Source organism: Melampsora larici-populina (assembly GCF_000204055.1).
Source record: "Melampsora larici-populina 98AG31 unplaced genomic scaffold MELLAscaffold_3, whole genome shotgun sequence".
Classification (NCBI taxonomy): domain Eukaryota; kingdom Fungi; phylum Basidiomycota; class Pucciniomycetes; order Pucciniales; family Melampsoraceae; genus Melampsora; species Melampsora laricis-populina.
In genome coordinates this window covers 2,365,421-2,390,304 of record NW_006768767.1, presented here as the reverse complement: position 1 = coordinate 2,390,304, position 24,884 = coordinate 2,365,421, and the positions used below count along the sequence as shown (strand labels likewise).

Below are 24,884 nucleotides of genomic sequence, written 5' to 3'. Positions count from 1 at the left end.
GAGCTCAGCTACTCGCCCGTTGTGATGAATTGAGCAGTTGTCCATCACGAGTACGCTGTTGGGATTTGGGTAGGGTTGCATTTGTGGCAGCTGTCCAACATGGAAGGAACAAAGTGAGGATGTAAAATGATACAGAATATCCTTCAATCACGTACCAGTTGGAACTCCAAGAAGGATTCAAATCACTTGCGATTTATACTGCCCTCTCGGACTGTCAATGCCAAAAGACCATTCAATCCGATTGCAGGAAGTAGAGAGTAGCGGCGAGGATTGTTTCTTCAGACCCATCGATAGACTCGTTCCCCAGATTTTGATCGACCATTTACACGTAGCAAGTCCCTTTCACATATCGAGCTTTCATCTGATGCAAGATGATTGATTCAGCATGGTGATTCCTTCAAGTAGAAGTGGAAACCATACCAGTAAACACAAGCATTTCAGCTGGTATATCTTGCATCCTTTCAACATACTGAGCTTTTCTTTGAAAATCTTTGTTGACATGAGACGTGTTGGCTTTCTTCAAGGTAAGGTGTAAGCAATGATTGAGTTCATTAGCCAGACACTCAACACTAGGGAGCGCTCCAGTATCGTCGTAGAGCTTTTCCCGGATCTCGTCTAAAAAGAGGTCAGGTGATGCAGCTACCAGCTCATTCAGAAAGTCGCGGTCATTGTCATCAAGCAAATTTTTTCGTCCTCGAGTTTGGTATCCTTCAGGATCTCTGATGACTTGCCGAGTTTCTTGATACAGATCCATCCAACGTTTGAAAGAACGTTCACAGATGTCTGCATGGAGCTCATCGCGAATCTCGTCAGTGGCTTTGCCTTTGAGGATTTTGATAACTGCAAGAGCCTTGATTCAAGGGGTGTACTTGACAAATGGCATTGTTGGTGGAGATTGTGGTTGATGTGGTTTCTGAATCAAATGGAGGCTGATGGATTTGCGATCAAAACTGAGCTGTGATCTGGGCAGAGCTCTTTGGCTCTTCGCTCGAGTAACACCAAAATGAAAGCTCAGGGCTAGAAAAACCCAAGCCCCAATCGTGCACATACCCTCATTAACGGTCCAGCTCACAAATGGGTCCAACCGGCAGCAATTTTTTTTGCTTCGATTGGACAAGCATTTGTGAAGATGCAGTAAAGGAATAATCTAGAATTAGACTAAGATGAAAGAATAAACGAACAAGTAATTAGTACATAGATTATTCAAACTCAAAGAAGAGATGAAATCAGAAAGGAAAGACTTACACATTAAAACCTAAAAATCAAAAAATTGATCGATCTATCTAATATCTAAAAGATAAAGCACAGAAATCTAGAATTCAAATGAGGTTAGAAGAAGAACAAATGATTGATTAGTTTATAGAAAGACTAAACTAAAAGAAAGGGTAACTAAAACAAATGAAAAGACTTACAAATTGAAATTTAGATTTGAATCAATTGGTTTAGGAAGGTGATGACTGAAAAGGCAGCAAGCTAAAGATGAAAAAAAAGAGAACAAATTAACCAATTAGTAAATGGAAGAACTAAAAAGAGAGAAACAACTTACAACTTACATTAAAAATGGAAATCCGAGATTGAAATTGAAGGAAAACCAAGATTAAATGATGTCATCGATTAAAATTGATAAGATGAAAGTGAGGCTGTGGAGAGTTGAAGGGTGTAAAGAGGGGGTTGTTGAGCTCGAGTTGATGAGTGTGTGTCCATCTAGAGAGTGTTAGTGTTCGTTTATCGAGCGTTAGGGCCCGTTCGGCTGGTTTTCCAAAAATCTGTTACACAAAAACGATTTTTCAATCGGCCCCTTTTTCGAGGGGCGGATTGAAAAACTCGGAATTCGGCTTTTTCGTTGACCGAACAGTCGACCAAATAGGTCAAGGAACAATTGCAATGGAGGGGCAAACAGGGCAAAAACACTTTTTGGTCTCAAAAACAGCCTCAGGGCTGTTTTTCAAAATTGAAGATTTTTTGATCAAAAACCGTTTTTGGTTTTGATCAAAGACCGTTGCTGAACACCTGTGTTTTTCATGAAAATCAAAAACTGTTTTGACCCAAAAACGGTTTTTGGCTTTGGTGGGGTTTTTGGCCAAAAACTCTTTTTGGGTTTCAGCCGAACGGGCCCTTAGAGTCGAGTTTTTTGTTTTAGTGTTATTTTAAAAAAGAGTTATCAAGCTTTTTTAGTGTTAAACCCTTATAAGGGTAGTAGTGTTATTTTTTTTAATTCTGAGTGATTACGCGTTCTATAGTGTGAAAGCTTTGTGTGTGAAAGGTCTGTCTGTGAAATTTGTTCCAGTAGTGTGTGATTTCGTCATTTCGTCAAGTTTTAGAGTTATTCAAATAGTTTTTTTTAGTAAAAAAATCGGCAGATTATTTTTTGTAGAGTTCAAGTAGTCTAATAGAAGTTTAACCAGCATCTACTCAGCATAAATTATTTTTAAAATTATTTTTTTTTATTTCAAATAATTAGTTAGAAGAAGTTTTTTAAAATTAAATTGGACTGTGAAACATTATCAACTATTTGTATAACTTTGTTTATCCATTCTATAGTCCTAGCTTAAGCATGTCTAGTGTTCAAGGACCTCGGTGACCACTCTGTACAGTCTTAGACTTGTCGGAGCTCTTTCGGACCAGGTTCGGCACTGATTTTATCAGTGGAAGGGGTAAATTGAAGTTGTTACAGGTGTTGGTTGTGTGTAGCAGGAAGGTTTATTTTGAACTGCACCATTATTTTCTTTGAACTTAGAGATTATCATAGGTTGAGGGCAGCTTAACTGCACCTGTTGTACTCCCATCCTCTCCGGCGGTACTTCATCCCCTCTCCGGCTCAGCCTACGCTACACTGCGTAGGAGTTCTACATCGGGTGTGATGAATTCCAAAACAACATCTCAAATCGGCCAAGTTGCATCACTGCCTGACTTCTCCAATATCTCACTTCTCTTGAAGTGGGAAATGATTACCAAGAAGCACATCTCAATCGGATTTGTTAGAATACATATAAATTATCAAACTCGTCAAACACATTACATCAAAATCATATTTACATACAGCATTCAAACCTAGTTTATATCAAACTTAAACCTAATTCAAATTTGTATCACATTTAAATAAGCCCGCTCATCCACGATCACCACTTTCTCCTCATCAGTTCACTGAGGAACAAAGTGGCGTGTAAGTGGTTTCATAGTCTGTATTCCTTCAATCCAAATAGATCAATTGTTAATCTCTTTTTCATTTCTCTTCAGACTTTGTTGTTTTCTTTTGCCCTTAATAGGTGTGACTCTTTATCTTTGTCTTCGGTGTTCAGAACCATAAAGACTGACGCCCGTTTACTGGCATCCTAAGGTGTGACTCTTTATCTTTGTCTTCGGTGTTCAGAACCGTAAAGACTGACGCCCGTTTACTGGCATCCTAAGTTACCATTCTGGTGACTCGAGTTTCTTTAGAATCTTGCAGGATTCAACTTGGGGGAATAGGCTGGTAAATATACTAATTGACACCTTCAACAGGAAAGGTATCAAAGTCAGTGGCATGATGGTGTTAATGATCAAGTAAGAAAGCTTACCAGCAATTTCACAAACTTCTTCAATGTGACCCCCCTTATGAATTGGACAGTTGTCCAGGACCAGGATCGAGTTTGGAGCTGGATAAGCATTCATCAAGGGAAGCTGGATTATAGAATCATGAATTAGTAAAATTAAAGATTGAAACGATGATAAGAAAAAAAACTGACCAGCTGAAATTCCAAAAAGCTTTCAAATCAGCCGCGGTTGATGCTGCCTTCACGGACAGACATGGTGATCAACCCATGTAGTCCAATCGCAGGAAGTAACAAGTATCATTTCGGGTTTGAACGCTTGACCCAGTGCGTGACATGTTCACCCTTTGGCGACCGTCCGTTGACTCTCATCAAATCCCGCTCACATATAGCACTCTCATCTGACAGGATCAGAGAAGAATGGAATGGAATGGAGTCAGATAAAATCAAAATGAAAAGATAGACAGACAAGGTAAAAAGAAGTAGGCACTCACCAGTAAATACAAGGTATTCAGCAGGTATGTTCTTCATGTCCTCCATAAATTTAGCAGTCTTTTAAAAATTCTTGCAAACATTTGAAGTTTTGGCCTTTTTAAGAGTAAGGTGAAGGCATGTGTTGAGTTCGAGTGAGAGTTCCTTGCAAGACACCAAGACACCGGTTTTGTCATAGATTGCTTCTCGGATCTCGTCCAAGAAAAGAGAGGGTTGCTGAGCTACAAGTCAGGTTGGGGGTGCGGCTCTAAAAAAAAGGCGCGCCTAGGCGCATTTTTGGGGAAATTAGGCGCGCCTAGGCGCCACTGGCGCGTTAGGCGCGTTTTCTCACAGTGCAAAAAATAAAAAAAAGTGAAAACATGAAAAAGGTTGAAAATTTGTATTTCAGCATAGCGCACACGTAGTAAAAACAAGATAATCAGTCGAATGTGACTTCATCGGGGTTCCATGATCCAGGAGCGCCAACAGCAGGTGCACTTTCACCTGCAGACTCAACATGATGGAAAGATTGAACATTAAATAAAGTCAGATCAAACAGAGATCTAATGAAACCATCATAAGAATCAGCCTCTAAAGTGGGGTCCACAAGCATAGGTTCCTCTTGCATTCGGGCCACCCCTTGTTCAAACTCTTCAAGATCATTCGGGCCCGAAAAGATCTCTGATGGTTCTACTCGTGGGTCTTCAATAACTTCGATTTCGTTGTTGGCATCACTGTTGACTGATTTGGATTTCTTTGTTGGCTTCTTGTTGGCTTTGGAAAGCTGAACTTGTGTTATCATTTTGAGATTTGTGAGGGTCATTGCAGCTCGCTGTTTTGTCTTGGTAGCTGACATGGCTGAAAAAAGGCTTTCAACACCCGCAGCATGAGCTATAATCTCAAGTAGTTTGATAGCAAATTTTTTAAGTAAACTCGTCTGTAAGGTCGTAGGCAAGTCGAGCCAATAATCGATTGCAAGTGAAACTATGTACACATGAATGAAACAGTTAGTAGCTGAAGTCGCCTGGAGGGTGCAGAAAAGGACGTACATTTCTTTGATGTACCAAAATGGCCTTCACCATTGAGATAAAGATTGGCCTGTTGTGCAATGGTAATGGCATCGGCTTGCGAGTATCCCCAGAAAAACGCGAGATTGACCATCATCTTTTGGATCGATTTGATCGGATAGGCACGTGATACAGAAAGATGTCGGCAGCTTGGAGTAAGGAATAAAGCAAGGATGAAGATCGGTTCGTCGTAGTAGGCACGAGCTCTTGAATTTAAAACACCAAGACAGTAAGGGCCCGTTCGGCTGAGACCCAAAAACGGTTTTTGGCCAAAAACCCCACCAAAGCCAAAAACTGTTTTTGGGTCAAAACTGTTTTTGGGTTTTTCCAAAAACGCCGGTGTTCGGCAATTTCAATTGACCCAAATACAAAAACAGTATTTGATCAAAAACAGTCAAAATCAAAAAACAGCCTCAAGGCTGTTTTTCAAGCCAAAAAGACTTTTTGGCCCTTCACCTCAATCCACCGATCGACACCAGGAATTCACCACCTCACCATCTACAACCTCACCACCAACACCACCACTCTCTTAATCCCTTCACGCACCATTCTTTCCGCCAGTTGTCCATTTTTCCTTTCTCTCTACAACAATGCAATCAAGAATCAGATCGAATTGAATAAACTTGATTTAAAGAAATCGATTTTGTAGCAAAATAAGACAAATATCAAATCACGTTTAACTACATATCCAAATTGAAACAAACCAAAGATTAGATCTAATTCTCAATCTTCTTCTCTAGAACATTCCTCTTCATCTCAACAACCAATGCCTTGAAGACCAAAATGTATTTTATTTCATTCTAATCATCTAGAAATAAAATCTGATAGGAAAGCATACAAAAAGTTGATTTTATTATCTGATGTTGAGAATCATATCTTTGATTTCCATTGATACCATTGAGCAATTTGTTGTGAATAATATTCTTTGTATGTCTGATATGACTTTTGAAAGGTAAGAACAACACTCCATGTTGTTTTAAATCGTGCGATGCGAAGTGTCAAGAAAAGGATTGATGAATTTGGTTGTGACCAAACAGTTGAATGGTATGGTCAACGATGATCATTCTGATCTTTTGTTGACCTTTTTGGTCGACTGTTCGGTAATCTAAAAAAGCCGAAAAACGAGTTTCTCTATCCGCCCCTGAAAAACTCTTTTTCAGGGGCGGATAGAAATTTTGTTTTTGTGTAACAATTTTTGGCTAAATCAGCCGAACGGGCCCTAAGTCTTGTAATCAACATAACCCGGCCAGGTAGAAAGATCGAGACTTGAAATCTGGATGTAAACGTCAATCAACTCTTTCCAGATGTCACCAAGAGTTGTAGAGGCCGATTCTAAGCGAGCAAGGGCATCAACGACTGGCTTGAGGAATAGAACAAGTGCTTTGTTTGCAGTGAAATGGTCGCGAGTTCGAACAATCAAAGTTGTTTCTTTTGGGATCGTCGGAGTGTCCAATGTCAGATCATCGGACATATCGGCGCACTTGAGAAATCCCAATTCATGTGCGTCAACAGAAAGACAGACTTTGCTATAGGGGTACCACCGACTATCACATGAGCTCTGTAGACCGTGAGTAATACCTTCCTGTTTTCGCCATGATTCAAGATGCTCGGTCCAGTGATGTGAAGAGGTGAAGTACCTAACTAACTCCTTGTTATTCGAGACCACTTTTTTCATGTCTTGGTGGTTGAGAAAGTCTTTGGCAATCAGATTGAAAAAATGCAAACAACAAGGAATGCCAACAACATGAGGATGCGCTTCATGGATAATCCTCTAGATAAGAAGCATCATATCAGACAAGAACATCATGGAAGCAACAAGAACAAGATCCGAATAGCACTCACTTGAAGTTTCACCATTGGTGTTGGATTATCAGTCACAACAGCAACTATCTGGTCCCACTTTATTCCTGACAAGCTGAGTGTACTATCGAGACTTGAAGCAAGGTTCTCGGAAGTATGTCGGACTTGGTGAAGGTTGAGAGTATCAATGAAGTGTTTGACTTTTGTTCCACGTAGAGCCAAGACTGCATAAACGCTGTTTCGAGATATGTCGGACCATCCATCGAGGGAGATTGTCAGACCCGACTGGCGGGAAAGATCATCTCACATTTCTTTGACAGCACGAGCATGCACCATGGGTAAAATCCGGTTTGTCATTACATATCTAGTAGCGGTTGTGGATGGTGAAACTGATAACCGTTCTTGGAAACGAATGAAATGCTCGTTTTCGAGCACAGAGAAAGGTATGCGGCCAGTTATCAAGGCAAGACAGAGGTGTTGATTGATTTGATCCATTGTTTCTTGAGTTCTTGTGGAAAAATGATGGAGTGAGGCATTAGTAAAGTTATGAACTATCTTTGGTTTGTCGATAGCCAAGGTTGAGGTGGCATCTTCATTAGTTAAGTCCTCCGAGTCAGCAGACGATTGTGGCTGAATAGTGTTGATGTATGCTGATTTCAGGTCGCCAGGGATTGATCGGCAGACATTGATGATATGCGTCTACAATTGATTAGGTTTACCATCCATCACCAGGTTGCAATAGGTGCATTTGGCATCTCGTCGCCCAGCTGATTGATGACGCTCTGTGCCCATGAGAAAGCCAGTCCAACAAACACCACAGCTGCTTGAGGGGGGAATCCATTCGGCTTGAGGGGCTGTTTGATGAGCACTATTGTTCGTTTTCTTGCGTTTTGGCATTGGAAAGATTGGGTTGATAAAGCTTGGAGTGGAGATTGAAAAAAATTCAGACGAGGACAGGCCCACTTTCTCACTATGAGGCATACAGGTTTTTAGGCGCGCCTACCCTATTTTTGAAATTTTTTGCGCGCCTGGGCGCGTTTTTTTTTTGCGCCCCCAATCTGAGCTACAAGTGTTCTGATGAAGTCACAATCTTCATCATTGAAAATGAGAGGCGCTCCTTGTTTCTTGTACTCTAGCGGATTCCTGATGACCAATTGAGTTTGTTGATAAAGCTCCATCCATTGGTGGAAAGTGCGTTCACAAATGTCCTCATCAAGCATATCTCGGATTTCGTCAGTTGAAAAGCCTTGAAGGCATTTGGTAATGTCCAAAGCCTTGACTGTGGCCGAGTATTTGACAAAGGGCATGATTGATATAATAGGGTTGATAATAAAATTGATTTTAAATGAGTTGAGTGAAGTTGAGTGAAGTTGAGTGGTGGAGAGATTGAGATCAAGATCAATTGAAAGTGGTGGATGAGGGTGGATGGATCGATGGTTTTGAGCTGAAAACCATGAAAGCGCTGGATGGGGTTTGGATCAGTCCCCATCCAGCTGATCCGGCTTTGGGTATTTTTTGGATTGGGGCCATCTTTGCGCCTCTCAAGCAAAAAAAAAACTTTTTTTACAAGCTTTCATGCAAATGCAGTATATTCAGACTTCTTTGAAGCTCTGTCAATTGTGGTAACATGTATGCAATTACTGCTTCACCTCTAGCTTCTGGGTTATGCGTTGAGATGATCTCAAGGTTAGAAGCAGACAGGAAGAGCAGTTTGCATAAAAATTAAAACAATCTTTGAAGAAACAAGTAGGCTTGAATGACTTTGGAGCAAATGAAGATGAATGCATTGTTTAAAGGAGAGATGCAAGAATTTTGAGTATAGAGCATAGGAAATGATTGAGGCCAATGATGAATCAGATATCAGGCATCAATCTATGTTAGAAGGGATGGTGGCGAGTGCCTCAAGTATCCCAACTGGGCAATCTCTGGCTACGTAGTCTGATGTGTTTGGTCCACCAAGTCCAATTGGTTTATTTTATTTCAACAGGACCCTTTTGAATGAAGGCAATTCAGATTGCAGGCCCTGATTTTATGGGCCGAGACAGGCATCAACGTTGCAATGCCAATGGCTGCTGTCTCTGAGACCACTTGCGTCATAGAATATCAATAGTCCCAATGCTCAAGAATAGTTAAGAATCCTCAATTGGTGAAAGATATAGCCTCTGAGTCTGACATATGTTGAACTGCAGTGTTCAGTGCATAATTTGAGTCCCCTGCTGACATTTGTCTCTAGAGTTTCAAAGTTAATAAAGGAGTTGTGACAGGTCTCAAGGAAGTCTGAGGAGAAATTAAGACCCCCTTAGAGCTATGGGTGTAGCCAGGAACGGACTCAGCCGTTTGGCAGGGGTGGGGATCCGTGGAAGTCAAGAAGGGACTTTTTTTTCAAAACCCTTTATAGGGGCATTCTGGGGTCCTGAGTTACGCTCTGTGTCTCCCTGTTGCTATGTGCTCCAGGTTGCTGTGGCAGTCAATAGCACAGCAAGATACTGCTACAGATAGCGGATCTCAAAATCACAATATTTTTTTGAGTTTCACCATAGCTATCTAGTGAAACCCATAACCCAATGTATAGAAAAAGGCCTAGCGCGGGCGGAGAGCAGGAAGTGCTACTGCTCTTCTGCCACTATCTTGGGTGGAGCACCGGTGGTGTTGTTCCCGCCCAATGATGCAAACAGATGTGAGTGAAACATCTCATCTTGCTAAGGGATTCAAAACATGTACCAATGTACCCGTTTTTGGCACACAAAGATCAAGTGACTCAGCCTCGCAGACATCACCAAGTGTTTGAGGACTATAATTTCCCCTCAAACTAAGGGGCACACATGATAGATCCTTTTGATTGTCTCAGCCCAATGATGTAAGCAGATTTGACCAAAACCACTCTTCTTGATAAGACACCCAAAACATGTATCACTAGACTAGTGTTTGGAATATCAAAATAAAAATACTTATCCTCAGGCACATTACCAAGCATCCAAGGAATATAATTCTGAATTGGGCCAACGCACACATGATAGATCCTTTTGATTGTCGCCGCCCAATGATGTAAAGAAATGTGACTGAAACCAATCTTCTTGATGAGAGGCCCAAACCATGTAGCACCAATTTGGCCTTTTGGATGAACATAAATACCTCCATAACTTCCAAAGGTCTATAATTCTTGCCATCAAGCACTCAACTTTCCCCATTGAATTTCAGAAAGCATTTAATTGAATTTTTCAACTGGTCATACCACTTTCTTGCTTCAATTGGTCAGCTCTCAGATACCTAGTCCCCCCCATTTCATTGCATGCCATTGGGTTAGTGAAGTTCAAGAATCATAAATTTCTCCTAATGTATTAAAAAAATTAAAACTGATTTTGGAAGGTCTTCTGGCTAAATACTTCCAACCTGATCTGCTTATTGTCTGAAAATCTGACCTCCTTATGTATTGTGTTTTCCTAGAATCTTATCACTACATCAATCATTCCATCAACACTGCCATCAACATATTCTTTTGGTATATTTGAAGGCCTAATATAAACATTAGGAAATCACCTCTTTAGTAAGTTTATATTAGCCCCACGATCATAAATTAAGCATCTAATTTCAGTTACTCAATTATGCATGATCTTATTCAGGTATGCAATTCAACAAACGTATCACCTTAGGATTCTTGGTGTCTGTTTCTGTGATTTCATTATCCAGTGGTCTCACATGTGATGTTTGCACAGATGACCTCGTGTATACAGGAATACAACGAGAGGCCTGTGACTATCCACTCACTTGTGATTGTGATTTAACAGTGGGGAATTGTGAAACACAAGTGGACAAAGAAAAATATCATTGCACAATCTGTGATCAGACCTACTACCATTGGGAATGTCCAGCAGAAAATCAACATGAACGTACATGCGAAGAGGCACATGGATGAAGGTAGACAGGATACAGATAAATTTGCTTTGTGTCTATTGTTGTTTGTCTCCCTTTTATTTTAAATTGCTCAATGGTCATCTGATTCAAATTTGTGTGGTCTCAATCAATGAGACCTTATCATTAAAATGGAATAAGCTTACAAATCTGCCAAAAGAATCCACAATGAATAAACATTTGTTATCTTGTTTGTCTTGACAAAATCTAGTCTAAAGTACTTTATCCATGTTCATCAAAGCTTTCTGACTGGAACCATGCTCAAGGGATTGGTAAATTGGCCTGGTAGCTTGGTATCTTGCATGGCGTTGTAGAGCTCCTACGCAGTGTAGGGTAGGCTGAGCCGGAGAGGGTAAGAATCACCACTCGTGAGAGCGGATGAAACTATGGGTGCGGTTAAGCTGCCCTCAACCTCTATTTTATTGCAGTTCAAAAAGAACGTGAAGCAATTCTAAATAACTTTCTATCTCTACGTATTCCTCCCGTAAAACTATTTTGATATCTTCAAAGGATCTGCAAGGTTTGTCGGAATCCAATGATACCACTCACAACTCTACACAAGATTGTGGTGTGAAGATGTGTTGATTTCAATGTTGACACGGTTGGGTAACACTTGTAATGTACAGGTCCAAAATGAAATTTTGGATCCCTGAATTGACCCGGCCTCGACTCGAATCAAGAGGCGGGTTTGGTGATTATTGATTTGACGACTTTGACTATCTGGCGACTGTCTTTCGGCTCACAGCTCAGCAATCAATCACGACACAAGCACAGGATAGAACAAAAAACCACCACCAAAAGCTCTCTTTAACAATAAACCAACTCAATCAACCTCCTTATGAGGTAAGTTCTTTCCTTTCTTTTCTTTCTTTTAATCTGATGCTAGTAACTAATAAAAAAAACTGTCTTTTTATAACTCTTGAAATTGGAAATAGAACACTTGTTAACACTAAAAAAAATCGATCACAACTTAAACACGCCTTTATCGCACACAAGAACACACGGACATCAATACCCCGATTCACAAGGACACCAATGCCCTCCCTTTTATATCCTTTTGACTCTCCAACCACAACTCGGCCCAAACTCCTTCACCAACTCTTTTGTATTTTTAAATCGCCCAATCGCTGTCTTTATCTAGCTCAGACCAGCTCCGACTGATTCCACTCCCTCGTCTCGATCTCATGCTCTTCCTTTACATACCAAGTATGTATTCCTTTATTTTTATTTTCCTTCTCTTGTTGTTTATTCCTATTTTTACTAATTTCAACACTGCCTCCTTCAATTCAATCTTTATGTTGATGTATCTATTTCGACTTTTCTTATTTTTAATCTTGTTCTAGCTTGATTCTTTGATTGATCTCATCTTCAATCCGTCCTTGTGCTTTCACATATCAAGTAAGTCTTTTATTATAGATTCTTTCCTTTCTCATTGTTGATTCTTTTATTTTTACGCTTTCTATTTCTACTTTCTTATTTTTTAGTTCTAATTTGGTCTTTTCTTACTTGATCTCGTACTCTTGTTATCTTTTGATTGATTTCTTTGTTTTGTTCATCGACTCGACATGAATGTTTCCTTCCAATCGACACAATTCTAAAAATGTAAGTTCTTTCTTTTTTTATTCTTCTTTTGATTCTTTACATAAGACTAATTGATACTTTGAATTTGTTTAACCATTGATTTAGTTGGCTGGTTCAGAATGTTCTAGATCAATTGATCAATAGATTTCTTTCAATTCGATTTCGTGCCTCCCATTAATAATGTTCAAATTGAAATGTTTCAATCGTCAGTTGATTAATTCTTCTTCTTTAATTCCTTTCTATACTGACTAAAGCTGCTTTTGTTTCCATCTTGTTTGATATTTTGTATTACTGTCATTCTCAAAAAGCTTGTCCGAGTTTTCCCGCAAAACTCGAGCAATTTGGCGGGAAAACCAACCCTGGGCCAGCAACGCGCGTGATGCGTGTTGCGCTGCGCGGCGTTGCGGGTTTTTGGGACCGTGGCGCAGCTGATGTTGCGGTTTTGCGCTGCGCTGGAACCCGGGACGCACCCAGGCCTCCAGATTTTGGGAATTTTTGGCACCGCAACGCACCCCGTAACTGCTGCTGAAAAACCGCAGCAGATGCGGTTGTTGCGGTCCGGGTTTGCCATTCTGTGCTATTCCCAATATGGCAAGGATCCCCTGTTGTCGCACCATACCACCACCCCAAACGGAGTCACTTGGACGCTTTCGATATGCCAATCTGGATCATTCGCGCTGTAGACACCTTCACGCCAGGGGAAGACATGCCAGGGATGGCCCAAGACAGAATCCGAGTCCAGGTAAAAGACCTTCCAGCCTCCTATTCCCATCCTTCTCGAATCTCATCCTTCCATTTTTCCTTTCCTCGTGATTCAATCCATCCGATTCCTAGTTTTTCAATACTCCCTTAACAATCATTCCATCTTAATTTTTCAATTTGTTTGATTTCTTCAATTACCTGACCTTGTTTATAAATCTTTAATTTTCTGATTCTCAAAATCCAGCTCAAACGTACATCCCAATCAACGCATAACTACTTATATAACTTTTCCTCATCCTTTCTTAATCGCTTCATCAACAAATCTATTAACATCATCACCATGTCCTCTCAGTCCATCTTGCCATACAATTCACATGCAAATGATGTCGATGATACGCCTTCCAGACCTTCTTGCAATAGGAAGCAAACCGACTACCCTGGGATGGTCCCTCAATCCCCTGACTGCCGTCGCAGAAGTGTGATCGATCAAACACCTTCGAAAAGAAAACATAAAGACAAGACTTATGACGGTGTTCCAAATACTGACAAACCGGAATCTGATACCTCGATTGTCAGCATGCGTTCCAAAGGGAAACACACCAAGAAGGTGGTATCCCAATCCAAGTCTCGAACCTCTAAGACCAGCAAGAATGTCACAGGCCAGCCCACACCCTCAGATGATGTGAGTTTTTTACATCACCTCTTTATCAATCGTTATAAACTTGGTTGACAGATGAATTTGTCAACAATTCAGCACATCTCGACGAACGTAACCAAACGAGTGTTACAAGCTGATTCCGACGATGAGGTTGTCTTTGTAGCGAAGAAGCGTTGTAAGGTTGATGAACCAGATACCGAATTAGGCCAGCTCAGAGGTTACTATGATGAGCCATTCCATAAACCAGGCGATGTATATATTTGTATTCTTCTTGTACTTTCTACATAAAGAAGAAATCTAACTGTGAGATTTCTTATCTGTAAATTAGGATCTATCAAAGCCACCTCTTTCTTACCCGTGCAAGTTCTGCAAGAAAGATAAGCACAATCCTGTAAGAGTAAGTTACAGCAACATGACTGGTGCTCTTCGGGTTCACCGAGATGGATCGACTCAAACCGGCCGCTCGGACGTTGGCTGCCCTGGGCGACTCAAAGCTCGAGAGCATAAGGAACTGGGTGTACCCTTGTCGGTGGCGGAGCGTAGACTAGCTGAGAAGAAGAAAAGCGGCCCCCTTGATGGATATGTCAGCACTACCATCGGATCGAAGTTCAGCAACAGCACGTTCAACAAAATGGCTAGCATATGGCTAATCCGACATGCCCTGCCTTGGACACGAGTGGAAGATCCAATGCTACGGGCCATGGTCTTCTATCTTAGACGTGAAGCTAGGCTTTACGGCCGTAAATGGGTAGCAGGTGAAGCAAAGATTATCAATTCTTCTCTGAAACAGAACGTTTTTAAGGAACTCAAGGTAAATCGACTTTCCTCTTCATCTTCTTTCATTGTTGAATTCTAACTATATCATCCTCTATGAACAAAACAACAGCAACTTACATCTCGGTTCAACCTTGTCCACGATGGATGGACCAGCAAAGGTAACCATCACGGTTTCATAGGAGCTTCCGCAACTTTTATTGATACGAAGTGGAAATATCATGTTCGACATGTCACCCTCAAAGTTGTGGCTTGGCACCACCATGGACCGTGGCTAGCCGAGCCCATCGTGAACCTCTTGGTCAAGCATGGCATCTTTCAAAAGATAAGTGTATTTCACTTATCTTTCTTCCTTCTTCCACTAGTCCTAATTTTCCAAATTAATTCTGTCACAATGTTCTTTCATGTTCCGTTTGTGTTTTACATCCTTTGCCAGACAACGGACTCAGGTTCGAACAATAAAACGATGGTGGCCGAGATGCATCGACAATTTGCTTTACAACCACAGACTGAAGGAATCAAGTATCAATGGGACCCAAGCAGAATGCATATATTCTGCTTTTGTCACAAACTGGCGCTAATTGTCAATGCCGGACTAGCCGAACTTGGTGTGAAGGCTCCCCCCCCGGCAAAGGTAAAATCAGCAGCTAGAGGTATATTTCCTACAATTGGTACAATCGAAGAAGTTGATGAAGAAGATGAAGAACAACAACAGAAGACAGTGGAAGATGAAGATGAATTACCTGAACACAATCTTGACGAACTAGAAGTTACACCTACACCGGAAGTTCTGAGTGATGAAGGAGCTGCAATAGCTGATGAGGCAGAGTGGGATGTTGCTGATGCCGAAGACAAGATGTCACCATCTGTTGCTCTGGAGGAGGAGGTCGCTCCCACCCATCGCCGCGAAGCTAATCACGTGGATTTTATTTTACGCAAGGTGACGCTTTTCCTTTCATTTGTAAATGTTTTTATACATATAAATATATAAAGTGACTTAATCATTTCAACTCCGCTTAGGTCGACTTTATCATACGTCGAATCACTTGGTTGGCTGCCTGGCGTAAGGAGTTTGACCGTGTCAGTGTCAAGAAGGATTTCAAGGGGTCTCTCATCGCTGGATATGGCATTAGGTGGAACATCAAGTACGAAAGCCGACACAAGGCATGGCTCGCAAGAGATGTAGGTTGATCATTTATATATCTTTCCATTTATATATCTTTCACTTTGGATATCATATGAGTAGACCAAACTAATTAATCATACTTCATTAGGTCATTAATCAGTTGTGCAAGGAGGATTTGGATCGAGTACTCGCTGTTGGTCGACGCCCACGCAGTAATGGTAAACCATATGGTTATTTTCATCAGATGGAAATAACCACTGCTGAGTGGGCTCAGGTGCGACACATAAATGTTGAACTTGAGGTATGTATATATTACTTCATGTTGTACAACTTGTAGTGACACCATTTCGTATAACTTAGATATTTCTTGCCACCACTAAGAAGATGGAAGGAGACGGCCCCACCGGATGTATGGTAATACCGGAATACGTCGAGCTTCGTCAAACTTTACAGGACAAAGTCGACAAATTGAGTTCAAGTGATGCTGTGTACCCGATGTTGGCAAAAATGCTTGCAAAGACTCAAGAATACCTCGACGAGGCACTAGCTTGCGATTCGCTCATCCTGGCAACATTGCTACATCCTTTTTTTCGACTGAAATTTTTCACCAAGTGGTTCAATGGTAAAACCAGTGCCATACCCATTAAAGCTGAGGGAATCCTGTGCCGCGTTTTTTTGGAGTACGAATCTGCTAACCCATCTCGCGGTACTGGTAATCCAAACGAGGTTTCTGCGGGCACCGGTTCTAATACATCTTCTCAGCAACAATCAAAGATTTTCCATGAAGACACTGATGACAAGGACGAACCAGCAGTTTCTATCGACAACTCCTTGGACAACTACTTACGAATGGCCAACAGGATGCGCCAGAAAGATTACAACCTGGCGGACCCGAAGGCTGGACTAGAATGGTGGTCGGTAAGTTATCAATTAGAGTTTGATTTCAATCTCAGTTCAAAATTGATTGGTGCGTTTTTAGGTTCATGAAAAGACCTATCGAATTCTTGCCATTATGGCGCGCGATTACTTGGCAACTACTGGGTCATCTTGCGCAGCCAAAAGAATTTTTTCTTGTGCCGCGGACGTTTGTGCAAGTGATCGAGGTAGCCTCCTCGCACGCACCATTGAGGCTTTGGTGTCGAGTCGTTTATGGTTGAGGGAAGGTGTCAATCTGGGTGTGGAATACGCGGAGCTTACTACTATTCTGAAGAACTTGAATGTGACCTTGGATTGATAGTAACCAACTGGCCTTAATTTTCTCTTATCTTACTTTAATGTTTTACAAAGTAAATGCTCGCGAAAAATGATTTGTATCCTCAGGTTGAACTTATTTCTTAATAAGTTATCACTATTGTTTTTTTGGAATTGTTTTTTTGAACTTATGACCGAAATGTTTCACATTTTCCTCATTGTTTGGTGTGTTGCGGATGCTGCGTTGCTGCAACGTATCTCCTGGGCTGCTGGCGCATCAATGAGCGCTGCTGTGCCTGTTGCGCTGCTGTTGCGCGACTGTCTCGAGCTGCGCTTCCGGTGGTTGGGATTTGATGTTGCGGTTTGAAAAGCAACGCAGCCGATGTTGCGGTACTTTTTGGCCGGCTGCGCCGCGACGCAACAAAAAAAACGATTGTTGCGCCGCGGTGCGTTGCTGGCCCAGGGTTGGGAAAACTTGGACAAGCTTTTGGAGAACGACAGTATCATTTTGCCTAGACTTGTATAGTTGGGTTTGTGTTTCTTCCTTTTTTTTTCTTTTCTGCTTATCATTTCTGCTTTGTTTATTTTGTTCTGTTTGTGAGTATCTTTTCTGTTATTATAATGAGATGGTCTGAAGTAATCAATTCACCCAATTTTCAACTATAAAAAACTATGATGAGACAATTGACTTGAGAGTGAAACTTGAGCCTTAATTCACTACACCAAATGACATCTTTACCCAGGGGTATAGAAAAGTAGTGCGGGCATAGAAAACTATGGGTGAAGTACTTTTCTATACCCATAGAGATAGTATCCTCTCTGCCTAGACATACCATTCTGCTCTATACCCACAGATGAAAATATCCACATGACCACAGGGACTGAATATAAATTTAGACTCAAAGCCCTTCTTGAGCCTTGTCCAATGGGAAAGCATGGTCCATCAGTCATATTGTACACCCACTTCAGCAACCGGTGTGTGAACTATGCGACCGACTGTGCACCACCAAAAAAGCACAGTGATTTTCGGTCGCATATGTCACCTGAAAATCTCGTTTGGTAAACAAAAATGCAACAAAAGAGACACACGGATTTTTGCACATATGTGCAAAGATTGTGCGCATTCTTGAAAACAACTCAAAGTCAAATATTTTCAAATTAATGTGACTGCAACTTTTCATCGTTCTCTCTTCTCAAGCCATCACCACCTGTTATTTCGGACCTCACCATTTTTTTCTTTGTTTTCTACAAGTCCTTTTCTCTTCAATTGCACATCATTCAAATCATCACCACCTCAACCTTTTTCTCTACTTAAACTTTTCAATCTCAAATCCATTCAATCTCATCGTGGTGTTGATTCAGACTCAAATCCAACTTCCTCAAAAGACTTCATTTCCACCAATTCAACTTTGCTGCCAACAGTGAAGAGCTTGGTCATTGACCATGTTATCATCAATTAAATTGCTTAAAAAATAATTGCAGAAGTTGAACGGGTAGATGATATTGAGAGCAATGAGAGCAATTAAGTTTTTTTTTGGTTTTTGAACTCGATCAACAAATGACCTTGTTTACCAAATGGTAAAAGACACCATTGTGATTCATTATCACCGTGGTGATTTTGCTTTTTATTTGGTTACCGAACCTTTCTAACAAGCACACTGTTGTGTGGTTTTACATATACATACATGGTGAGAAATTTTCTCACCGTGATGTAAAAGTTGCATTAAATTATTAATGCAACTTTTTTTGCCAAAAGTGGGTGGTACATATGTAAAAAGTGTCTGTCAATCTGTGTAAGATGGTGCATACATACTCACATACATTGCTGAACATGGTTGAGGATCTCTTTTATCACCATAGAATTGTATTTTAGGATAAAAATATCAAAAAACAGAAAATTGAGATTCTGCACACTGTAGCACTGCCTTTGGGTCCCAATACATACAGCTGAGTCAGGGCAAAGATAATACTCAATTTCTCAATCTGAAATATCTTATATAGGTTTATCAAAAGCATTTTTTATTGGTATAGAAAAGTACCCTACCAATAGTTTTCTATGCCCACACTACTATTCTATACCCCTGGGTAAAGATGTCATTTGTTGTAGTGTATGAACGCCGAGGCAATGTTGTGATGGATTTAGGTAAAGTACAAGCTTGATAACCCTACCACAGATAAAACGCCGCCGGCCTTGCACACCAACAACTCTCAAACTACTGCATTGTTTTCACCAAGGCCCGTTATCTTCTGTGAAGACTCTGAAGATGAAGCAGAAACTCAACAACCTGAAGATAATCAGATCAAGGACTACCTTCAGCAAGTAGATAGGATGAAGGCTGAAGACTATAATGTACTAGATCCTTCTGCAGGTCTTGATTGGTGGAAGGTGAGTCTACTCTCAGATTACATCTCATTATCATATGTCTGATTATATTTCAATTCATCTATACTTAGTTGCACGCAAAGTCTTATTGGATATTGGCTATCATGGCCATGGATTACTTAACATGTACTGGTTCGTCTTGCGCCTCTGAGCGCATCTTTTCCTGTGCATCAGATGTGTGTGCCTCTGGTTGAGGTGCTTTGATTGCTAGGACCATTGAACGACTTGTGTCAAGTCAATTGTGGTTAAGGGAAGGTGTGGAGCTGAGTGAGGATTATAAGGAGCTTGCGCAAGTATTGAAAACATTGGGTATAGTTATGAATTGAATTTTTTTTGTCTTACTTTCATTTCTACTTTTTATTCCTACTTTTTCTACTCTTTATATCTTATTTGGTTATATTTTCCTCTTTTATTACTTTAATGATTCTTTGTTTATAGTTGGATGATCTTTTAGTTGTTTAGCTGTTATCACCATTTTCTTATATTATTTTAATGCTTCAAATGTGAATATTGAAACAGCTTCTTTTGGCAGTGTAGCGTTTTTGCTGTAGCGCTGCTTCTTGGAGGATTGCTACAGCGCTGTCCAATCCTGGAGTTTTGAATTCAAGCTTTGTTACCCTCACCCGGGCCATAGCACCTATGCAATTTCAGCAATGGTATGTTGAAAACGGGTCGTAACGCATTGTTGCGTTGCTGACCTGGTGTTGGCAAGACAAATTGTGACAAGAATTAAAAAAAATAAACAAAAGGAAACAAGTCTTTTCAGATTGATTAATTGGAATTTGTAAACAAATAAGCTACACAGACAAAAATCAAGACAGAACTTAAACAAAATAAAACAAGTCATTTCGGATTAATCAATCTGAAGTTGTAAACAAATAAGCTACACCACACCTTATAAAGTAGAGAGATAAGAATAAATGAAAAAAATTTAAGTTGTTTGTGCCATATCAATTAGAGAAAGAAATGGAAAAAAACAAAATAAAATCAAGCATCTATAAATCAACTTGTTTGCCGTGAAAGTCCCATAAATGATCAATCAAGTCACTTTTAAGTTGTTCATGACGGTTTTGATTAAGGATGGCATCTTGAATGTCCAAGAATTCAGGAAAATTGGCACATTGTTCACGCCAGAATCCTGGTGCCTCGCGGATGGGCTCGGGCTCAATCAGTCCGTCTGCTTGTTCATTTTCAACAATCATGTTGTGCATGATCACACATGCTCGCATGATAGCTTTCAAAGTGGGAGTATGCCACGCTCTGGCTGGGCCGGCGAGAATTGCAAAACACTCCTGCAAAACCCCAAAACAGCGCTCCACGTCCTTGCGATATGATTCCTGGAACTTTGCAAAGTGCTATCAGGGAGGTAATTTCTGCTATCAGTTGGATGTTATCATGGGGCGCCTTCAACAACAACCATAAGCATAACTTTTTCTTTTCCCCTAATGGTTGCAAAATTGTTTGAACAAGGGTAGCCCATTTGGGGTAGATACCATCAGCTAGGTAGTATCCCATGTGATAATCCTTCCCATTATCTTTATATTTGCAAGGTGGCGCCTGGCCTTTTGCAAGGCGAGTGAAGATTTGAGATCTGTCCAATACATTAATGTCGTTTAGTGACCTGGTAGGCCAAAAAAACAGTGCCATATCCATAGGTCTTGAGAGGCAACAGCTTTGAGGATGAGTGTTGGGTAGCCTTGTCTTCCTTGGTATTGGCCTGAATATCCCTTTGGGCAATTCTTCCAGGTCCAGTGCATACAGTCGATGGATCCTAAAATCCCTGGAAACCCTTGAGACTTCGCCTCCGCCAAGAGACATGCGGTGTCTTCTGCGGTAGGCTCGCGTAGGTACTCTTTGCCAAAGGCCGTATTGACAGCCACACAGAACTGCTCGAGTGATTTGAGAGTGGTGGACTCGGATAATCTGAGGTTTTCGTCTTTGCGATCAGCTGGACCACCATAAGCGAGCATTCGGATCGCTGCTGTGCATTTCTGGAGGGGGGTTAGACCTAGTTGTCCAACTGCGTCACACTTTTGGACAAAATAGTTATCTGCCTCTGTGACACCTTGAACAATGCAAAGAAATAAATTGTGTCCCATGCGGAATCTACGTCAAAAGAGCCCCTTGTGGTAATTGGGCTGTTTGGCAAAATAGTTGTCCCAAAGTTGTTTGTGACCTTTGATATGACCTCGATCAATGTTGGGCGCTTTTCCTGGCAGTGAACCTCCACCTTTGCAAGTGCCATTATTGGGGGGTGGTTGATTCAAGATGTGAGTAACCAAATTTGCGGGTTTGGTGACCATTCTAGCACGGTCAGCAGTGCCCGTGCTGATTGCAGATAAGGCTTTGAGTGGTAGTGGCAGCTTTGTAGGCGGAGACATGACTTCAATGGGATATGATTCAAGTAAGTACTCTTTTGCAGGAGTCAGGTGCAGGACTGGAATGGCACACTCACTGAATCAATCAACAGAACAGTAAACTGCTTGAAGTTCCTATCAAAGAGTGTGATGTGAGAGTGATACAAGTGGGGGTCATTTGTAGCTAGCTTGATTGGCGAGGGATGTGAGGTTTGAGGGGTTGAGGGTTTATGATTGTCATTGATTGGTGAGCCGGATGTTGTGAGATACTCCAGCCCCGAGGTATCGACTGGAGTTTGGTCATGTCATAACGCCGGGAGCGTCCTGAGATATATGCTTACCCTAATTGGGGCGCGGGAATGCAAGATGCATGCCACGGGTGGCGGCCACGGTCTTTTTCTCCCACAGGTAAGGATTGACAGGCTGAGATACCCGCCCCAAATGAGCGTGTTTTAGCCATCACCGGTGGCGATGCTCTAAGTTGTTAAGAGCATCACCACCGGGCAGTGTAAAACTAAAAATACAGGACTTTTACACGCTGTGTGGGAAAATATTTGAGCCACTGGACCGTGTAAACACCCTGTATGGGTTACACTCCGTCCAAAATTCGACCGGGAGAGTATAGGAATCCACTCCGGATATATCCACAAATAGCCCCATTTTGATAGGTACCGTCAGACCCTTTCATGTCGTTTTCATGTTTGTTCCTCGTCTTCATTGCCCTATCACACTGTATACCCTTGATTTCGATCGATATCGATCACATCCGCCTCAGCACAATCACTCCCTTGCACCTCAGGTAGCCTTCGCGATCCCTTTTGACCCCTTCTATTAATCACGCAGTTCCCTTTCTGTGTCCTTCTCCACTCCAGCCAACTTCTTTTAACATCACCGCACCAACAATCACGCTTTAAGGTCTCTAATAAGCTCGATTTGGCCACTTCTTCATCGCGATTAAACTTAATGTTGTCCTTGATTGTCAGCAAGTATCCTCAGCCCGGGCTCACGTGTACGTGTTTCCGCGTTGGTATGTCAAGTCAAGGTATATTATAGCACTGACTTCAGCTCATGTATAAAAGCAGTGATGTGATGAAGGCTGATATTGGCGTTTTCGCGGTTCTTGGATTTATCTCTTATCCATCCACACACACAACGGCTCTTTCAAATCTGCTAATTTCTTTTCCTATCTTTTCCTACATCTTTCAGTCCGCCACCGGTTGGCTAGCTCTCTCTGTATATCTTCATCAGTCTCTCATTTGTTCCACGTACCTATCATCACCTTATCCCACTTCCACTCGCCCTCGTTGTTCAACTACTCCAATATGAATAACCAGTATGATACCGATGCCAATCGTAAGTTCTACACGCTTTAAGCACTTCACATGTTGGTTTTGACATTATTGGTTCGGTGTGTTATTAGCCAGGTATGATCACCAACAGGCGTATCACTACCCGGCTGACACTCACACTCCGAGCACGTATTCTGGATATGACCAGCGTAAGTGATTCTATCTTTCCTATGTTGAACAACATGACTCTAACCTGCTCACTTTTTTTTGTTATAAAGCAAACTATGATCGCCAACGGGTATATCACTACCCGGGGGACAACCGCACTTCAGGCTCAAGCTTGCAATCCGGAGGTTATGATGGTATGTCTGGAACTTTTCATCAAATGTTCCAATTCTGACTGAATGTATTTCGTCAGGCAACGTCAATCATCACCATGTGCCCAACAATGGCGGCGGCGAGATGGGCCCTCCAAGGAGTACTTATGGATCGGAAGCTACCTTAGGTACAGAGTACATTTTTTTTCGTTTCAGCAACTATCATCGCAGCTGAAAGTTGTGGTTGGTTATTTCAATGTAGGCATCAGGAATCGAGTGGCTCACCTACCTCGATCAAATCCGCCACCCCAATGGCAGACTCCACCAAAATCACATCAGCCAGTCCAGCCTCCCCCCTTGGTCATCATTCAGAGCTCACCGGCGGCGCCCAAGGCCTCTTCCTCCCAGCCTTCGCCCCAGGCTTTCTCGGTGTCAACAGGAGAAGGTGTTAAGCGCAAGGCCCCGGCATCTTCTTCTCGAGCAAAGTCAAAAGTTATCGACACGCCCCAAATGCCACCTCTCAGCGATCCCCCTGATGATAATGCAACTGGTCGCAAGGGTAACTTCACTCCTGATGAAGACCTCCAGCTTTGTCAATCGTGGCTTAACATCTCACAGGATCCGCTTATCGGCAATGGTCAAACTTCAAATGCAATGTGGCTTAGAATTGCAGCAGACTTCAAGAAACAAATGCTTCTCAAGACCAATCCTAAAGACTACACCGAACAATCTGAAGAATCCCTGCAATGTCGATGGCGCCCTATGAACAGAATGATCAACAAGTATGTTGGATATCTCTCCAAGGTTAAGAGCTTCCACGGTAGTGGTAAATCCGCCCACGACATCACCGCAGACGCACACGAGATGTACTTGCAGAGAGAGAAACATGTCTTCAAACACGTTCGATGCCACAACCTTTTATCAACTGCCCCGAAATGGGCCGACTACAACACTGAACTGGCTAGACGTAGCAATCCAAATCCCACTCCTCCCAAACCTACCCCTTCTGTCATTTCAATTCGGTCAACCACGGCGTCTCTGACCGATCTTGAAGATTCTGACATCGAAGTCATATCTTCTGACTCTCATGATCGCCCTATGGGGAACAAATTTGCCAAAAAATCAAAGCACGCGGAATCTCTTTTGTCGCAGTTGGTAGATAGCACCAAGGCCATCGCGGTGGCTAGTGGCTCGATTGCTTTAGATTCACGAATACAAGCCTCAGCGGTTGACTTCCTTACTGATGATGTTGTACTCAAGACAGATCTTTCCACGCTTCAAGGTGATATCAGATTGTATTATCAAATGAAGCAGGCTGAGATAATCAAGAAGAGAATGGCTAATATGAGGGCTGAACGTGGGCAGTAGTAGTCATTTACCTCATGTTGAGATCAGTCATGGTTTATTTACTCGTTTCACTCAATTTATGCTTCTTGGTTGTTTGTCTGTGCAGTTTATGTTTTTGCTTGTAACTTTCTCTTTACTTACTTGTTAACCTTCGTTCTGTCTCTGCCTCTGTGTGCTGTGTGTGATTTTGTAGATACGACTTTCCCAAAAAAAATTATTGCTGTGTATTTAGTTCATTGCTATTTTTCATGTCATGTTGATAATTATAAACATATTGATTTTTATACACCTTTGGATGATAGTATAGTAGCATCAACCGGCTTCCGCAAGTAAGCTACTAATCGCAGTTCCCCCATTCTGGAACAAGTTGTGAGAGTAACCA

The 24,884-nt window shown here is 41.6% G+C and overlaps 1 protein-coding gene across 1 annotated transcript; it reads left to right on the top strand.

Moving 5' to 3' along the window:
• Positions 1–13,143: 13,143 nt before the first annotated feature.
• MELLADRAFT_115265 (uncharacterized protein) lies at positions 13,144–13,886 on the top strand (the record flags this gene model as incomplete). Its single annotated transcript, XM_007405202.1, has 2 exons — positions 13,144–13,742; positions 13,815–13,886. Coding segments are annotated over 2 exons (414 nt in total), but the record flags the coding sequence as incomplete, so codon positions are not given.
• Between the last annotated feature and the right edge of the window lie 10,998 nt (positions 13,887–24,884).